Below are 19,779 nucleotides of genomic sequence, written 5' to 3' on the forward strand. Positions count from 1 at the left end.
GTGGATAAAGAAATACAGAGAATTCAGAACACATGGAGGAAGAAGTGATAGAAAGGAGGAGAAGCAGAAGCCCCGTAACCTCAGCGTCGGCGCAGCAGGTAAACACCGCATGCTTTGGCCCAGCTCTGCCCGCCCAGTGACCCAGATGACCACGGTCAAGCTACTTCACATCGCTAACCACCTCTCCTCAGGTGCAAATCAGTAACGATGACGCCTGCCCCGTGGGGATGTGACCAGGGTGACATCACTGTTACCCAATCTCCTTGATGTGGTAAAAGGCCTGAACTGCTTTCCAATTTGAAACACTATCTTTGCATCCTAAGAGTTTGAAATCAAGGCCTATACCCCAAAACACTCAGAAGGCTCCACATTTTCAGGACAGGGATTGCTATGCTTTTTAAAACACTGCCTTAGATATTCAGAGGCTTCAACTCCTTTGATATTAAAAAAGACTGAGTTTCAAACCTCTTTACTGAAAAGCAGAACAGCTGCAGTGATGCCATCACTTATTTCCTTATTCTGACAGCTTCCTAATCACACGTGGTCTCTGACTCAGGGTGGTCCGTGGTGAGAAGCTGTAAATGCAAGGACTCCAAGAGGCTGCTCTGTGGGAAAGGCCACGTGGTCTGCAAGGGACGAAGTGAGAACCAGAGGACTCCCCGTGCCACAAAGTGCACTGGTCCTTCCCAGTGAACACATCTCTCTAATCTTATCTGAAAGTTATTTTTCAACACAGTAACTGATTCACAGCTAATTAAATCTCAAGGACCTCTATATCTCTAATCTAAGGTTTCAATTATAAAAATCCAACAGACACAACTCTTAGGAACATACAGACGGTTTAAAGTGAGGTATACTATACTTCTCCAGTTTAAATTTTTGTGACCATTATTTATTAGTATTATAGTAAACTCAGCAGTGGCCACAGGACTGGAAAAGGTCAGTTTTCATTCCAATCCCAAAGAAAGGCAATGCCAAAGAATGCTCAAACTACCGCACGATTGCACCCATCTCACATGCTAGTAAAGTAATGCTCAAAATTCTCCAAGCCAGGCTTCAGCAATACGTGAACTGTGTACATCCAGATGTTCAAGCTGGTTTTAGAAAAGGCAGAGTAACCAAAGATCAAATTGCCAACATCCGATGGATCATGGAAAAAGCAAGAGAGTTCCAGAAAAATATGTATTTCTGCTTTATTGACTATGCCAAAGCCTTTGACTGTGTGGATCACAATAAACTGTGGGAAATTCTGAAAGAGATGGGAATACCAGACCACCTGACCTGCCTCTTGAGAAACCTATATGCAGGTCAGGAAGCAACAGTTAGAACTGGACATGGAACAACAGACTGGTTCCAAATAGGAAAAGGAGTACATCAAGGCTGTATATTATCACCCTGCTTATTTAACTTGTATGCAGAGTACATCATGAGAAACGCTGGGCTGGAAGAAGCACAAGCTGGAATCAAGATTGCCAGGAGAAATATCAATAACCTCAGATATGCAGATGACACCACCCTTATGGCAGAAAGTGAAGAGGAACTAAAAAGCCTCTTGATGAAAGTGAAAGTGGAGAGTGAAAAAGTTCGATTGAAGCTCAAAATTCAGAAAACGAAGATCATGGCATCTGGTCCCATCACTTCATGGGAAATAGATGGGGAAACAGTGGAAACAGTGTCAGACTTTATTTTTTGGGCTCCAAAATTACTGCAGATGGTGACTGCAGCCATGAAGTTAAAAGATGCTTACTCCTTGGAAGGAAAGTTATGACCAACTTAGATAGCATATTCAAAAGCAGAGACATTACTTTGCCAACAAAGGTCCATCTAGTCAAGGCTATGGTTTTTCCAGAGGTCATGTATGGATATGAGAGTTGGACTGTGAAGAAAGCTGAGTGCCGAAGAATTGATGCTTTTGAACTGTGGTGTTGGAGAAGACTCTTGAGAGTCCCTTGAACTACAAGGAGATCCAACCAGTCCACTCTAAAGGAGATCAGTCCTGGGTGTTCATTGGAAGGACTGATGCTGAGGCTGAAACTCCAGTACTTTGGCTACCTCATGTGAAGAGCTGACTCATTGGAAAAGACTCTGGTGCTGGGAGGGATTGGGGGCAGGAGGAGAAGGGGACAACAGAGGATGAGATGGCTGGATGGCATCACCGACTGGATGGACATGAGTTTGGGTGGACTCCAGGAGCTGGTGATGGGACAGGGAGGCCTGGTGTGCTGTGATTCATGGGTCGCAAAGAGTCAGATATGACTGAGTGACTGATCTGAACTGAACTGAAACTGGGACATCAATAAATTCCACTACAAGAGAAATAAAATTAGCCTTTAATCCTCTCTGCCCAAAGAAATCTGATGTTACATGCTATCGCATGAATACAATTTTCCCATTAAGTTGGTCTTACCGACTCACACCTGTGCCTCTCTTTAGTCTCCATCAGTCCTCGGGCTGCCTACCTTTCAAAGCGCTGTTTCATCTGTTTACATGCGTAGTGGTTGCCATCTCTCAGGTTCTGCATCTTCATAACTTCAGAAAACGTTCCCTCTCCTATTTTGCCAATTGCTTTATAGTCTATAAATAAAAACAATTATAAAAATAAAAGTTTATTTATGCATCTGTTTCATACTTGCTTCCAGACAGCAGATGTCTTCATCTGTAAGATAATCCAAGAGCAACACGTCGAGGATGGTTTGCTTATGTTTCTAAGGTTTGGTGCTCCCCTCATTTTAAGAGAAGCTGGGCTGTGTGTTGGCAGCACAGTCTCTGTCTCCCTCGTGCAGCGGGAGTCACGCGAGGCGAGGAAAGGCTGGGGACCCCTACGGGACGTGAGAGCAGAGGCTCCGAGGCAGGCTGCATGGGTGGCCCTCGCGGGAGTGGCGAGCCCGGGCCCGGCCTCTGGCAGGCGTGGCCATGCCCCAGCAGCCGGGAGCACACTCCTGAAAACCACTCCGAGGTCCCACACAAGGCCCGGCGGACCTGTGGCAGGCTCCTGGGGCGCTCGTTCCCCGAGTTTCTGGAAGCTGACAGCACGTCTCCCTGGCTTTGTGGCCACCACCACCATCACCTGGGCACAGACGGTGGTTCTATACGCCTCCAAGTCACTACGTTAAATCCCTTGCCACCTGAAACCCCGGAGCAGTTCCTGTCTTCCTGACCGAACCTTGACAGGCACAGAAAGGAGTCTCCTGGAGCGCACTGGGAACAAAGACGGAAACCAGGCCGTGGAGCAGCGAGGGGGCAGGCCGGCCGCTGGAGGGCCCGGCTCATCAGGGTGCAACTGCCGGCGACGGCAGACTACCTACAGCGACTCCGCCTTTCGCAGACCAAGTGTCCACAGAGCCTGTGGGCCCAGGGACAGCAGCAGGAAGAGCCAGGATGACGGAGGGTGCTGAATATGCCCACCCGACAAGGGCTCTCCAGACAGAAGTGAGCACAGGGGAAACATGCTACTTTCCAAGCAGAAACGGAAGGCGTGAGAGTAGCCCAGAAAGCAAACGCTTCATTGGGTTGGAAAAGCTTCTGTGGTCCAAATAAGAGGAGGAGAAGACCAAAAAAACTTCACAGAAAGCAGTTGTGAGACTTGACAGGTGAACAAGCTACTCAGCCTTGCACCAAGGTCACTGGAAAGTCACAGGAAGGAGCCAGTCTCCACCCCACCCAAGCACCTGCCTTAGAGAGCTGGAGACTCCTGCAGGCTGAGGCAGCAAGGCACGACAGAACAAGACAGGCTTGAGAGGAACTCTGGAGAGAACACTGAGCGTGGAAGTGACCCGAAGCAGAAAGATCAGAACCTACTAAACAAGCCTGGACCAAAAAGAGCCCAGCACTGGCAGGTCCCAAACCCACATCAACAGAGAGCAGGCCTTTAAAACGATCCCGCTCCAAAGGAGCGCCTCCTCTTTCAGACAGAGCACATTTTTAATACCTCGCGTGAATTCTGATTTGAACAAACTGACAGAAAAAAGGCCCAGTTTTTTAGAGTAATGTTTTTGAGAAATAGTGTGCTTAAAGATTTTAAAAGTGCTTATCCGTTAGCAAGAACTGTTGATACTAAAGTCTTTCCAGGTAAAATGACACAATGTTTGGATTTTCTTTAAAATCCTATACACTCCCATTCACTTCTGCCAGAAGTATAAACTAATACAGCTATGGCTCGGCATTCTGATCCGGGGTATAGACTCAAGAGAAATGAAAGCGTAAGGCTAAACAACAGCCGGTACACATATGTTCATGGAAACATTTTCACAATAGCCAAAAGTGGGAAGAAAAGAAACGTCCATCAGCTAAAGAATTGGTCAACAGGGACTTCCTGGCAGTCCAGTGGCTAAGACCCTGCACTCCCAACATAGGGACCCAGGTTCGAGCCCTAATCAGGGAGCTAGATCCCACATGCTGCAACTAAAGATCCCGTATGCCGCAATAAAAACTAAATAAATGAAGATTCTGAGAGCCACAACTAAGACCTGGGACAGTCAAATAAATAAAACGGATGAACAAAGTGTGGTCTAGCTACACGATGACAGTACTCAGCCAGAGACGCAGGCTGCAACACGGACGAACCCTGAAAACCTCATGCTAAGTAAAGGAAGCCAAGCACAAAAGGCTATTTACATGAAATGTCCAGAACAGGCAAATCCACGGACGGAAAGTAGGTTAGCGGTTGCCAAGGGTGGGCGGGGTCTGCAGGAAATGGGGCATTGATGCGAGTTGATCCCGGCTTCTTTCTGCGATGACAATGAAAGTGCTTTAATAGATTATGATGATGGCTGGAGCACTCAGTAAAAACGCCAACAATCACCCAATCATATCCTTTACCTGGGTGAACTTTATAGTATGTCGATTACATCTCAATAAAGCTGTGAAAACAGACAGCTCTGTGGTGTTCGAGTCAGAACAGTGGTTGCCCTGGGAACGTCAGGACAGGGTGAGCTCTGCACCTGCTGTGCAGCAGGTTAACGACTATTTCACTTTCCGAAAACTCACCAACCTGCACTCGTAACTTCTTGCTAACAGATAAGCACTTTTAAAATCTTTAAGCACACTATTTCTCAAAAAACATTACTCTAAAAAACTGGGCCTTTTTTCTGTCAGTTTGTTCAAATCAGAATTCATGCGAGGTATTAAAAATGTGCTCTGTCTGAAAGAGGAGGCCCTGCTTTGGAGTGTGCAGTTTTCTGGACGGACATTATACTCCAATATTTAAAAACTGGAAGAAAAAAAAGCAAGCCAAAGGTGGGAATAAGTAGAAAACATGAGAAACAGAAAAGATACAAAGAGTACATGCAGGGAGAGGCACAAAGAAAAACAGGCTCAGATCAGACCACTGTCGGGACAGCCACGTGCACAAGTCCCACTGCCCAGACCATCACGAGCTGGCTCTCACCACGGCTCTAGCTCCCGGGAGGGCCGGGCCTTCCTGCTCTAGACGTGTCCTGTTCTCAAGCTCAGCCTTAATTAACAGTTATAATTATAAGTGAAGTGTAGTGAGACTCACTGGTCCTCACAACTAAAGCAGACTGAAACCACCTCTTGAATGAGAAAAGCAAAGTTTAGGGACCACTGACATTCCTCCACAGACCCCCTAACAGGGAGGCTGGATGTCCTCTTCTGTGGTTAGCTCCAGAGAGCCTCTTCCGGCTCCTCAAACAGGTCTCCATCCTATTTCCCAAATGAAAACTCTGTGGGCAGGACTGCCAGCCCCGACACTGACAGTACGTGGTCCTGGCAACTTACAAGAGCTGGACATAAACCAATTACACCAACACACACACAAAACACAACAGCAAAAAAAGAAAGAACGCTTGGGCAAGGAAATACGGTTTCAGTATTATGACCATTCCATCCATAAAGAAGGCTGAGCACCGAAGACTTGATGCTTTTGAATTGTGGTGCTGGAGAAGACTCTTGAGAGTCTCTTGGACTGCAAGGAGATCAAACCAGTCCATCCTAAAGGAAATCAGCTCTGAATATTCATTGGAAGGACTGATGCTGAATGAAGCTGAAGCTCCAATACTTTGGCCACCTGATGCAAAGAGCTGACTCACTGGAAAAGACCCTGATGCTGGGAAAGGCTGAAGGCAGGAGGAGAAGGGGACGACAGAGGATGAGATGGTTGGATAGTATCACTGACTCAATGGACATAAATTTGAGCAAACTCAGGGAGATGGTAAAGGGCGGGGAAGCCTGATGTGCTGCAGTTCGTGGGGTTGCAAAAGACACAACTCAGTGACTGAACAATGATTCACATGTAAGGAAATCTGTACACTAAAAGCCACAGTCCTGAGCAAACAGCATGACGGAAGCCTGTACTTTGTGTGAGAAGAGGCTGGGCCATCTTCTAACCCTAACCCTAACCCCAGGAAGGGCCTCCCCAAGCATCACCTGCAGGAAATCTACCCGAGGACGCTGATAAACTCTCAGCGAGCATTTTCCAAACTGAGTTCTGCAAAACACTAGTACCCCTAAGACAGTAATGGGTACTCCCCAAAAGGGGGTTCCACGAGCAAACAAACTTAGGGAACACGGGTTAGGTTAAAGAGAAACAGGTCTGACTTTCCCCGAATCAGCCATGTGTCCCTGGAGCACGCAGGGGGCTGCACTGCGTGTGAACACACAGGTCTCTCAGGAACTCCTGGGGCTGCTCTGGACCCCCAAACTGCGGATGTTTAAGCCCTACAATCCCTCTTCACCAAGTCTTCCCTGAGTAAAAAGTAACTAACTGAGCTCCCAGCACGGCAGGAGTTTGAAGCTGTTCTGCCAGTTCTACAGTTCTTCCTGCTCGCCCTCCAGGAGCGGTTGGTTGGCTGCAGTAAGGCAGGGCTCAGCCCCGGTGGGGTCTTCAGGATACAAGCATCAGAGCCCTTCTGACTAAAACCAGAAGCTGTAACCCACTTGACAACCACAGCTTCAACTAAAGCCCAGAGCCTCCCTCAAACAGGTAACCTGCCCAGTAAGTCCTGGAACCAGACCGGTAAGATTCTTGGGTGAATCCTCCTGAGAAGCTTCTTCAAAACTGACCAAATTACAGGCCCCGTGTGTGGCTTACCACTAGTTTGTCCAGTTTGGAGCATCAAATTTCTTAGGGAGCCTCCAAACTTGAAACTTGGTGGGGAAACTCAACCAGATGGATGCGTCTGCTGAGTAATACATCCTCTGGTCCTCAGGAAGACTCACCTGACCTGCCTAACCCCACTCCTACTCGTCAAGGAACAGCCAGGGAATAACTGCTGCTCAGTAAAACAACATCAAACCTTTACCTTCTCTTGGATGGACTAGACTGGAATGCCCGGAAATTTCCCTGAAGAGAGACACAGTCTATTACTGCGCAGAAAAAGCTCACGTGGCGGACCTAAAGCCACTCTCCGTAGAGACATCTGCCTGCAAGGCTGGCCCCGGCTGCCATCTGGGAACCCAGATTTGGGAAGGGCTCCCACCAGTCTCCATGCAGTAAGAGTCACTCACGATGCCTGCACCGTTCAAGCAGCAGCGTGGTTTGCACTGGATCTGCAGAGGGTGCCTGTGTTCTCAGCTCCCAGTAGAAACCCCAGGGCAGCGGGGCTCTCATGAGCTGTGCTTACAGAAAACAGGTCACACGTGCTGTCACAGTGTGCTGCGGGAAGAACGAAGTGCGTCCTGGGTGACTCCACGAGGAGAGGACTCGGGAGCTTGTGTCTCGTTTCCTCTAGGCTTTGCCCCACGTCACTTTCTCCTTCGCTGCTCTGCATCCTGTCACTGAGGACATCACAGCTATGAGCAAAAGTGTAACCTGAATCCTGTGAGTTCTCTGAGCAAATCTAGGGGTGGTCCTGGGCCCCACCCGCCCCCAACACCATTTCTGCTATGTGTGCATGCTACATCGATTCAGTTGTGTCCAGCTCTCTATGACCCTATGGGCTGCAGCCCGCCTGTCCGTGGGATTCTCCAGGCAAGAATACTGGAGTAGGTTGCCATGCCCCCCTCCAGGGGATCTTCCCCACCCAGGGGTGGAGCCCGTGCCTCTTACATCTCCTGCACTGGCAGCCGGGTGTCTAGTCTTTACCACTAGTGCCGCCTGGGAAGCCCAATGCGCACTGTACTTCAGCCTAAATGAAGCAAACACCCTTGGTGGTGGGACTACATGACCATGGACATCACTGAAGCCCACGGGCACCAGCTACACATCAGGTGCCGGGCCACGCATGGAGGACACAGAGGCCAGGAGGACACAATCCCTCAGCTCGGGGACAGAGTGTGTTCCCGAGCCCCCAGTTTTAGGTCCTTTACTTAAAAAGAGACGCACACTCCTGTTTAGATATTAAAGGCCAAATTAATGGATGCTTAGTGTCAAAGTTAAATACGTGATGCTGTAGATTCTAATCTCCCAGGACCAACCTGGTAGGTAGGCCTCAGAGCAGACGCCTTTCCTCCTTCTGTGGGCACCCTGTCCTCTGCCACAGACCTGTTCGTGTCCACTCTGCACCTCTCTCCATAAGGCCGTAAGCCTCTTAAAGGCAAAGTCTACTAGCCTCCTTCATGCCCTGTACATCCTCCTCAACAAATGAATCAAAGAAGAAATGCCATGTCACATGCCCCCAATCCAGGATTCCTACAGTCCTCCAGACACACACTGCAGGAGGAACTTCGACGGCTGAATCACAGAATTATGACTACTGACTAACTGGCAACCAATCCTTTTTTATTCATCTGTGTTTAAATACCGGGTATTTCAGATTACAATGAGAGCGCTCTCCTGTCTCGTAGGTCACTTCCTTTCCCAGGTCAGACCATCCATATACACAACAGAGAGATCAGGAGGGTAGGGAGGATAAATGACTGGAAGGATGCTCCTTAAACTACCTTCATAGTCCTCCATCAAACTGTCTTTCAGAATATGTTTTTTCATTAATGTTAGTAGGAATCCATGGATATTTACTTTATATTCTGGGATGATCTAATGCTACTTTAGTGTGTTGCTTCAAACAGTTCCTGCTCTGGCCTTTAGGAGCTCTTTCTATTGGCTCCTTGGTCCCTTTGACATGCCCCCATCCACAAGGTTTGTCTGTCTAGGTTTACATTATCTGTTTTCTCAGTACTTTCTTACTTTCTGGCACTACAAAATCTTGTATATTTCCTGTTTCAGTGCTAGGACTGCCGCTTGGCCAAGGAGTCCTGGTTCCTTCTATCAGAGAAAGATATTTATCAAACACCAAGATCTGAACGCTAAGCCTCAGGCACCACTTTTCACTTAATCATCTCAACAACCCCATGCAACAGGCACCTCATTAGCCCATCTTACAAATGAGGAGCTGCGGCACCGAGAGTTTAGGTATTCTGCCCAGCGTCACACCAATAAAGCAGCAGGCTGCACATGCAGGGAGTCTGACCCCAGAAGAATTTCCCAACCACACTGCCACTGCTGTCTCCCATGAGCAGAACGCTGTCCAGGAGATGCAGAGGCCACACAAATGTACTCGTAAGAGCGGTGACCATGGTAAAAGACCCTTTCCAAAGTAATGGCTCAGCTGACAATGCCCATGAGAAAGGCAGAGCTTGGGAACCCCACTGCCAATGATATGAACATGTGAAAGTGTTAGTCGTGTCCGACTCTTTGCAACCCCATGGACTGTAGTCTGCCAGGCTCCTCTGTCCATGGAACTCTCTGGGCACGAATACTAGAGTGGGTTGCCATTTCCTTCTTTAGAGGATCTTCCTGACCCAGGGATTGAACCCAGCTCTCCTGCATGGCAGGCAGATTCTTTACTGTCTGAGCCACCAGGAAAGCCCATGATATAGAGCCCACTCTTCGGTATGAGGAACAGTGCCACAGACTGCAGCGGTGAGCGGCATGACCTTCACAAGTGGCGACCGAAGTCGTGCTTGCTCTTCCCTTATCGGATCCTTCCGGGCCTTCTGCTCCAGGCGGTCCACCAGGCACTCCAGTCACAACATCCCCTGACCATGTCTACACCGAGCCATAACCTGTGCCTTTCACGACACTGCTGTGTGTGCTAATGTGCTCAGTCGTGTCTGTCTCTTTGCAACCCCCTGGCCTGTAGCCTGCCAGGCTGCTCTGTCCACGGGGTTCTCCTGGCATTTCCTCCCCCAGGGGATCTTCCTGACCCAGGGATTGAACCTGGGTCTCCTGCGTCGCCTGCGTTGCAGGCGGACTGTTTACCGACTGAGCCATTGGGGAAGACCGTAGACAGTTGTTGAGCAAATAAAATGACAACAACTAGCTCTTAAAGCACGTTCACTAGAATGGCTCCAATTTAAAAGACTGAAAATACCAAGTGTTGGCTAGGATGTGGAATAAATGGATCTCTCACACATGGATGATGGTAAATTAAAAATGGCATAGCCACTTTAGAAAGCAGGAAGTTTTTATAAAAGTAAATACACACTTCCAGCCCAATCCAGCAATTCAACTCCTAGGAATCTAGAGAAATGAAAACATATGTCCACACAAAGACTTGTACATCAATGTTCATAGCAGCATTATTCACAATAGCCACAAAATGGAACAATCCAAATGTTCACTAACTGAAAAATGAATAAACAAACTGTGGCATATTCAAGGGCTAGAATACAGCAATAAAAAGAACCAGACTACTAAGGAAAATCTCATGGACTGAGGAGCCTGGCCGGCTACCGTCCATGGGGTCACAAAGAGTCAGACATGACTGAGCAACTTCACTTTCACTAAGATGCCACTACATGCATGGACCCCAAAAAACATTCTAAACAAAGAAGACAGATTCAGAAAACCACATACATTTATATTTACTGCATTTATATGAAATTCTAGAAAAGGCGATACTTTAGCAATAGAAAGCATATCAATGATCTTGGGAGCCAGAAGTGGAGGAGGACAGTGACTGCAAAGGAGCACAAGACAACTTTTGGGGGCGAAAGAAAAGTTCTGCATGTTTTTTTTGGCTACATGGCTTGCTGGACCTTCATTCCCTGATCAGGGATTGAATCCACAAGCTGAAATATTATGTAGCCAGTAAAAACGATGAGGCACGAGCTGGAATCCAGACTGCCGGGAGAAATATCAATAACCTCAGATATGCAGATGACACCACCCTTATGGCAGGAAGCGAAGAGGAACTAAAGAGATTCTTGATGAAAGTGAAAAAGGAGAGTGAAAATCCTGGCTTAAAACTCAACATTCAAAAAACTAAGATCATGGCATCCTGTCCCATCACTTCATGGCAAATAAATGGGGAAACAATGGAAAGAGTGACAGACTTTATTTTCCTGGGCTACAAAATCACTGCAGATGGTGACTGCAGCCATGAAATTAAAAGATGCTTGCTCCTTGAAGGAAAGCTGTGACCAACCCAGACAGCATATTAAAAAGCAGAGACATTACTTTGCCAACAAAGGTCCGTCTAGTTAAAGCTAAGGTTCTTCCAGTAGTCATGTATGGATGTGAGAGGTGGACCATAAATAAAGCTGAATGCTGAAGAACTGATGCTTTTGAACTATGGTGTTGGAGAAGACTCTTGAGAGTCCCTTGGACTGCAAGGAGATCAAACCGGTCAATTCTAAAGGAAATCAGTCCTGAATATTCATTGGAAGGACAGATGGTGAAGCTGAAGCTCCAATACTTTGGTCACCTGATGGGAAGAACTGACCCACTGAAAAAGACCCTGATACTGGTAAAGACTGAAGGCGGGAGGGGAAGGGGACGACAGAGGGTGAGATGGTTGGATGGCATCACCAACTCAATGGACATGAGTTTGAGCTGGCTCCGAGAGTTGGTGATGGACAGGGAAGCCAGGCATGCTACAGTCCATGGGGTTGCAAAGAGTTGGACATGTCTGAGCAATTGAACTGAACCGAACTGAATAAAAATGAAGACTCAGCCTTTCCACTAAAATCTGGAACAAGATAAGGATGCCCACTCTCACCACTTTTATTTAACATAGTATTGGAAGATCGAGCCACAGCAATCAGACAAGAAAAATAAAAGATAGCCAGACTGGAATGGAAGAGGTAAAATTGTCATTATATGCAGATGACATGATACTATATATAGAAAACCCTAAAGACAGCCAAACTACAAGAACTGATTAAGTTCAGCAAGGCAGCAGGATACAAGATTAACATACAGAAATTGGTTTCATTTCTTTACACTAACAACAAAATATCAGAAAAGGAATATAAACAAAAATCCCTTTTAAATCATGTCAAAAAATAATAAAAACAAATGCTACCAAGAAAGTGAAAGACTTATGTGCTGAGGCCTGCAAACACTGGCAGGGCCTCTCCGGGGCCAGTGGCTGGGGACGGCCTGCCAGCGCAGCAGATACGGGTTTGATTCCTGGTCTGGAGAGATCCCACTTGCCTTGGAGTAACTAAGCCCACGAGCCTAGAGTCCATGCTCATCATGCTCAGCAACAAGAGAAGATACTGCAGCAAGACGCCCATGAACTGCAACTAGAGAGTAGCCCCCACTCGCCGCAACTAGAGAAAGACTGCGCGTACATGGCCACGGAGCCCAGCACAGCCAAAACTAAACAAACATGTTTATAAAAAGTTTAAATAACACAGCTATATGAAAAAGGCAGATAGAACACGGAAGATAAATAAGTTCTTCATATTAAGATTCTATTCATTTTTACCAAACCAAGGCCTGTTTAAGTGGAATTTGAGCCTTATTTAAAGCATGAAAATGGAGTTCAAATTCACTTTTTGTGCAATTCTAAAACTGCCACACCCAAATCCAACTATCTATTAAAACTGCTTCTGAAGATCTTAATCAAGGCAGGTGATAAGCATCAGAACTATGCTGCTGTTTTAGTCGATCAGTGAGTCCGACTCTTGCAGCCCTATGGACTAGACTCCACCAGGGTTCTCACCCACACGATTTTCCAAACAAGAATTCTGGACTGGGCTGCCATTTCCTTCTCCAGTCACAACTAAGGGGGAAGTGAATCACTAAGTGTAACTCTCAACTGGAGATAAAAGAGGATTCAGCTTCTAATTCCCACTCTCTTTGAGAGAGAAAGTACTTCAAACCAAATCACTAAAAACAAGGTCAAGATCCTTCAATAAAGAAGGCTGTACCAAATTAATTAGTTCATGCACTGTGGGAAAAATGGTGACCTGAATTACTAAACATCATGAAAATACAGAAAGATGAAAAATTATTCATAAACTCATAAAAACGGCGATCATTTTGTAATGTGTAGAAACACTATAACTACGCTGTGCAGCTGGAACTAGCAGTGTTGTGGGTCAATTATACTTGAAAAAAACATAACATTTTAAAATTTAAACTGCACCCTTTGGGACTTCTCTGGTGGCCTAGGAACTAAGACTCTGAGCTCCCAATGCAGGGGCTCTGGGTTCGATCCCTGCTCAGAGAACCAGATCCCATGTGCCACAACCAAGACTTCACACTGAAGATCCCGCATGCAGCAGCTAAGACAAATAAATAAACAAATAGTTTTTAAAAAACAAATAAAAGTTTAAAAGATACAAATCATAAAATGCAAATGTTAACATATAGATCGTGTGTGTGTGTGTACTATGTGTGTGTGTGTGTATATATGTATTTATATGCTAACATTTGTGATTTTTGACTGGGATCCTGGAAAAAATAAACACGCCTACCATGGATATTATTGGGATAACTGGGGAAATGTGAGATATAGACTGCATATTACATAACAGTATTGTATCAGCATGCTATTTACTGTGATTATGTAGGAGAATGTTCTTGTTCTTAGCAGATACTTGCTGAATTATTAATGGTGAAATGTAATGATGTCTACAACTAACTCTCAAAAGGTTTAGTGAAAATAAATACATAATTGAGAGAGACAGAAAATGCCAGAGCACGGTGAGACAGCACACGAACGAGGCGAGTGGAGAGTCTAGGTGAAGGGTGCACGAATATTCAGTGTACTCTTCTTGCAACTTTTCTGTAGATTCGAAAAATTTCAAAATGAATAGTTGGGAAGGAAAAAAAAAGGAATACAGTAAAAAATACGTGTATATAAGTCCACTGCTGCTGCTGCTGCTAAGTCGCTTCAGTCATGTCCGACTCTGTGCGACCCCTGAGACGGCAGCCCACCAGGCTCCCCCGTCTCCAGGCAAGAACACTGGAGTGGGTTGCCATTTCCTTCTCCAATGCATGAAAGTGAAAAGTGAAAGTGAAGTCCTCAGTCGTGTCCAACTCTTCGTGACCCCATGGACTGCAGCCTACCAGGCTCTTCCGTCCATGGGATTTTCCAGGCAAGAGTACTGGAGTGAGGTGCCATTGCCTTCTCCGATGTAAGTCCACACTATACATAAAAATGTAAAGCCTTCTGTAGACCTTGTATTCTAACTACTGCTTTGGGTGCATTACTGGAAAAGATAATCACGTAAACAATATCTAACAAAAGAAAATAAGAACCTCTTGGACTTCACTGGTGGTACAGTGGGTAAGAATCCTCCCGCTGATGTAGAGGACACGGGTTCGATCCCTGGTCAGGGAATATTTCACTCGCCTGGGAGCAACTAAAGCCCGTGAGCCACAATTACTGAGCCGGAGTGCTCCAACTATCGAAGCCTGTGCACCAGAACCTGTGCTCGGAAAAAAGAGAAGCCACCACCGTAAGCCCAGGCAGCACAACAAAGAGTGGCCCCCACGGGATATAACTAGAGAAAGCCTGCGTGAAGCAACGAAGACCCAGCGCAGGGAAAAATTAATTATATGAAGAAAATAAGAATGTCTTGGAAAGGATGAATGAGATGAATTAATTGTTTTAAACATCTCTGTTACACAATTTATGCTGTATACCGATTACCAATTGACAATCAGGATACAATGCAAATTTAACATCATAACTACACCCAACATAATTTAATCTTTTCACAGCAAAACAGGTTGGAATTTTTCTGGACCTCAGGTTCACAGCATAAACGACAAGTATACCTGTACAGAACTGTAAAAATAAAAAAGCAGCCCATTCTAGTTGATTACGCTTGGATTGTTGATAACCCACAAACTGAAGCACAGATAAATATGGTACCCCTCACATTTTCAAGGATGACTATCTCATTTCATAACTTCCCAGCAACGCTCTTTCACTGAAAGGCTCTTCCAAAATTTCTGTAAAGAAGTTCCGACAAAAACAGTACTACCTGATCCCCAAATAATAATAAAGTAAAAGACGCAGCCCAGCTTTCCTCTCAATTGTCTACTAAACCAATGACAATAAAAGGTAGGAAGCCACATTGTAACCGCTCACTACATTACTGCCAAATGTTTTCAACCCACCATTTAAAAGAATGAAAAACTCCCCAAACTGTAATGTAACCTCGCACCAAAATAAACCTCAGCTGGACTCGGGTGGACGTTCTGAGACCCTTCACAGCCGGACCAGCCCTGAACCCCTCGGGCTGCCCTCTCGGGCTGCCCCCTCCGGCTGCCCCCTCCGGCTGCCGCCCCCGGGAACGCGGGTCCCCGACAGCCCACCGAGGTCCCCACTGCCCACCTCCCACGCCCGCCGAGTGCCTCTCGAAGCCGGCCCCCACCCGCCGCCACTCGCCCTCTGGTCCCGCCCCTCGCGGCTCCACTCAACTCTTCATCCTGGGTGCGGAAGCCGGAGACAACCCCTTCCGATACTGGACGGAGAAGAAAGGGATAGAAAGTGTAGACCCTGGCTTCCACTCCTTAGAGGCAGGGTCCCGAACTAGGACCTCCGTGGTGGTCCGTAAACAGACAGCGTTAGGATCCGGCCGCCATGTTGTATCCCTGTCACCCTAGCAACCGTCAGGTCCCGACCACCCCGAGGCCGGAGTCCGCGCGTGCGCAAAACGACCTATCGGCGCCCTCCGGTCCTACATGTACGCGTGCGCAGTACGGCCCGCCTACTCACTCTAGTTGCTAAGCAACCCTCCCTGCAGGTTTAAGCTGTTCCTGGCTTTTGAGTGTAGGCGACTTTCCCCGGGATCGCTCTCCTCAGCCGTCCTGAGAATTTAGTGATTTGGGACCTCATGCCTGGACGACAGCCTTGAGCTTTAACTGGGCTGGGACACACTAAATAATTGTCAATGGATACCTTTTCTTTGCAGTCGCATGTTACAATTGAATATCCACTGACTATAGATAATATAGTCCCATGATTCAAAATTCAAAAATAACAAAAACAGAACAGAGTGGAAATCCTCCCTCCCACTGTTCTGTCCCCAGTTCCTCTCCGCATAAAGTAGGTAACTCGTTATAAGGGATCTTTATTCTTTTTTCCCTTTGTTACACCAGTGGTAGTCTCTATAGACTCCAATTTGTATTTTGCATTTTTCACCTGATACTTGGATACCTTCCCCTAGCAGTACCCAAAGAGCTTCATTCTTTTATTTAATGGCTCTTCTGGTTCATGGTTGTCGTGCCCCACTCGTGCCCCACTCTTTGCGACCCCATGGACTGTAACCCACCAGGCTCCTCTGTCCATGGGATTCTCCAGGCAAGGATACTGAAATGGGTTGCCACTTCTTCCTCTCGAGGACCTTCCTGACCCAGGGATCTGACTCTCATCTCCTTGGACTCCTCGATTGACAAGCGGATTCTTTTACCACTGAGCCACCTGGGAAGTCCCGCCTCATGGTTGCACCATCTCTGATTTAACTGGTTCCCTGCTGGACATCTCGGTTGTTTCTAATAAGCTGATCTTTCAAACACTGCTGCAGTGACCAGCCCTGAACACACGTTCATGTATACCCATAGGAGGAATTCTTAAAGTGGAGCTGCTGAGTCAAAAGGTGGTTGTTGTTGTTGTTCAGTCACTAGGTAGTGTCCGACTCTTTTCAACCCCATGGACTGCAGCATGCCAAGCTTCCCTGTCCTTCACTGTCTCCTGGAGTTTGCTCAAATTCATGTCTCTTGAGTCGGTGATGCTATCTAACCATCTCATCCTCTGCCTTCCTCTTCTCCTTTTGCCTTCAATCTTTCCCAGCATTAGGGGCTTTTCCAGTGAGTCGCCTCTTTGCATCAGGTGGCCAAAATATAGGAGCTTCAGCATCAGTCCTTCCAATGAGTGTTCAGGATTGATTTCCTTTAGGATTGATTGGTATAATATCCTTGCAGTCCAAGGGACTCTAAAGAGTCTTCTCCAGTACCACAATTCGAAGGCATCAAAAGGTATCTACTTTGTTTCGTTTACTTCTCTTTAAAAATTTGAGTCAAAATAAATAAATAAATAAAAATTTGAGTCAAAATCACATAACATACAATCAATCGTTTAAAATATGACATTTAGTACATCCATGATACATGATTCTAAGTGAAATAAGCCAGACACAAAAGGCCACCTGTTGCATGATTCCATTTACAGAGTAATTCCAGACTGGACAAATCCATAGAGACAGAATGTAGATACAGGCTTCCAGGGACTGGGGGAATGAGAGTGGCTGCTAACAGGTAAGGGATTTCCTTCTGTGGTGTTGACAGCGTTCTGGAATTAGGTGGTGGTGATGGTTGCACAACTTTGTGAGTCGAGTAAAAACCACTGAATTGTATGTATTAGATGGTTAGAATGGTCCATTCTGTGAATTTTATCAAGTGAATTGAAAAAAAGAAAACCAGGGTGATTATTGCTGGTATTATTATTGTTTTTTTCCAAATCAAAAGAGCTTTTATTGCATCTTTAAAATATCACAAATGAGTCCAAAGAATCATCTGGCATTTTGTGGTTTCTGTAGCCGGACCACCCAGAGCTTATGCATCAGCCTGCTGAACTGTTCCTTTTTCAGAAACGTAGATACCATCCAAAAATTTCCTAATATCCTTGTGGCTTGCTGAATCTGACACAGGTTCCGTGTGGTTTCCTTCAAGACTCAACTCATCTTCCTGGGCTTGAGGTACTGAATAAGCCATGTCCAGGCTCATCTGACCCCTGTGCATGTATTTTCCATCCCCGAAACGTTCAGATTTCAGCAAGAGAACCATTCTCCTGAATAGCAACATCGATGGGGAAGTGAGCACGCACAGACCTCATCTTGTAACAGAAGCCCAGCGTGACGCTTTTGATCATGTTCTGTACACGACTACAGACCGTGCAAACAGTAACCAGTTCCTTTTTATTTCTCCACCATTTGTCAACTTGGAGCCTCTTCGTTTTCTTTCCAAGGAGACTGAATGCTACATCGATGTGATTGAAGTCCCTCCACTGGGTGCCTCTGGGGCCCTTCACTGTGCATCCCTTCAGAGTAAGCGCAGAGTCGGACGTGACTTAGCCACTGAGCACTGCTGCCGCTAGTTCAGAGTAATGTTGGCGTTTCTGGAACGCCGGCAGTCCGATTGCTGAGAGTGGTCTACATTCTCGAAGTGGATGAGGTGTGGGTGTTACTGTGGGTGGTCCTGTCCTTGTTGGCTCTGAACAGCCACATCTAATCTCTCCAGATCCCTGGAATTGATTTCTCTCTTCTTTCTCCTTGTGGTCTTTCCCCTTATGTGGGGACTTGTATTTAGGTCACATTGATCTCTCTTTCTTTCTCACACTGTCTTTTTCATATTCGTTTCTTCTACCAAGGTAGGTTCTAAGCTTCTTAGCCCACCCACCTGTCTTTTATCTCTTCTGCAGGCAGAAGGACTTTCTGGGTAGTCACTGAATACCTTTTAAAAGGTGAACCAGTGAATGCATTTAACACCATCATTTGGATCTTCTATTCACCTTCACTGTGGACAATTAGTACTGAAATCCTGAAGAAGCCCAGGGGGGTCCTGATCCTGAGGAAGGGTCACAGCAAGGCATCCCCTGTAGGCAGACACAGCCTTGGTGCACCTTCCCAGGTGAGCAGGGCCTATTGGACTTCAGCCCTCCAGCGCCACGAACATCAGCACCCTGGTCCGCAACCTGCACTTCGAACCTGGAGGCCTTGGGAGAAGGGAGTGGAAGGGCCTTCGGAATGGAAGATCAAAGGAAACAAACAGGGACCTTAGTAGGAAGGCAGAAAGGGAATTGTGTGAGATTTTGCCTAGAGCAGAGGTTCTCAATCTTTAACTTGCACTGAAGTCACCTGTCTTCAGATGATTCTAGACTCTGCAGGGCCCCAGCCACAGACTTCCTGAGTTTGTCATTCTGGGGTGGGATTTGAAAATTCACATCTTGGGACTTCCCTGGTGGTCCAGTGGCTAAAACTCTGCGCTCCCAATGGAGGGGGCACAGGTTCCATTCCTGGTCAGAGAACCAGATCCCACCAGACTCAACTTTAAGACCCAGTGCAGCCAAATAAATAAGTATGATAAATATTAAAAAGAAAGAAAATGTGCATCTCCAACAGAATCCCAAGTGATGCCACTGCTGCACTTACGACCATATTTTGAGACCCACTAGCCCATTCTTTCTTTAATTCTAAGACGACTAGGAAATGCTACTTCAGAATAGCCTGGGAAGTCTTTCTGTAGAGTTTATAGACAGCGGGCTCAGCCTTCTCGGGTTTCAGGTGTGTGGCCTAGGTCCTTGCTTCTTTAGACCACTCTTCCACTAAAGGACAAAAGAAGAATTGACAGATGAGGAATAACAGGCTGCGAGCTCCTCCAGGGAGGCCCACCCTGAGCCCCTTGCCTGCTCAGCACAGACAGCCACCAGGCGTATGTCACATGCTCGAAAGATGCTTGTGAATGAAACCAGCCTGCATCCCTGGAGCTCTGCTTTTAAAGCTCTGCATGAATACCACCTAATTATAGCCACTTGCGCCTTTTGACTCATTCCGAAACTGTTCCTCAGACAGTTCATCCTGTATCCCAACATTAGCTTTTCTCTAATTTCCAGTCTCAAAAGATTCAAGCTATGTTTAGCA

The 19,779-nt window shown here is 46.5% G+C and overlaps 1 protein-coding gene and 1 pseudogene across 2 annotated transcripts in view; both read right to left on the reverse strand.

Moving 5' to 3' along the window:
- MOK (MOK protein kinase) overlaps window positions 1-15,789 on the reverse strand; it is a 42,949-nt gene extending 27,160 nt beyond the window's left edge. Inside the window, exons 1-2 of one of the 2 annotated variants that reach the window (XM_055556375.1) lie at window positions 15,564-15,789; window positions 2,460-2,574 (exon numbers count right to left, since the gene is read on the reverse strand). In XM_055556375.1, the coding sequence (XP_055412350.1) occupies window positions 2,460-2,574; window positions 15,564-15,570 (122 nt within the window). In that variant the 5' untranslated portion in view covers window positions 15,571-15,789. Of the gene's footprint in view, window positions 1-2,459; window positions 2,575-15,563 lie in introns of those variants that run through there. The other variant, XM_055556377.1, reaches the window with a different exon arrangement.
- Window positions 15,790-17,695: 1,906 nt separating this feature from the next.
- On the reverse strand, window positions 17,696-18,297 carry LOC129633954 (60S ribosomal protein L9-like; annotated as a pseudogene).
- Window positions 18,298-19,779: the final 1,482 nt, after the last annotated feature.

This window comes from Bubalus kerabau, chromosome 19 (assembly GCF_029407905.1).
Source record: "Bubalus kerabau isolate K-KA32 ecotype Philippines breed swamp buffalo chromosome 19, PCC_UOA_SB_1v2, whole genome shotgun sequence".
NCBI lineage: Eukaryota > Metazoa > Chordata > Mammalia > Artiodactyla > Bovidae > Bubalus > Bubalus kerabau.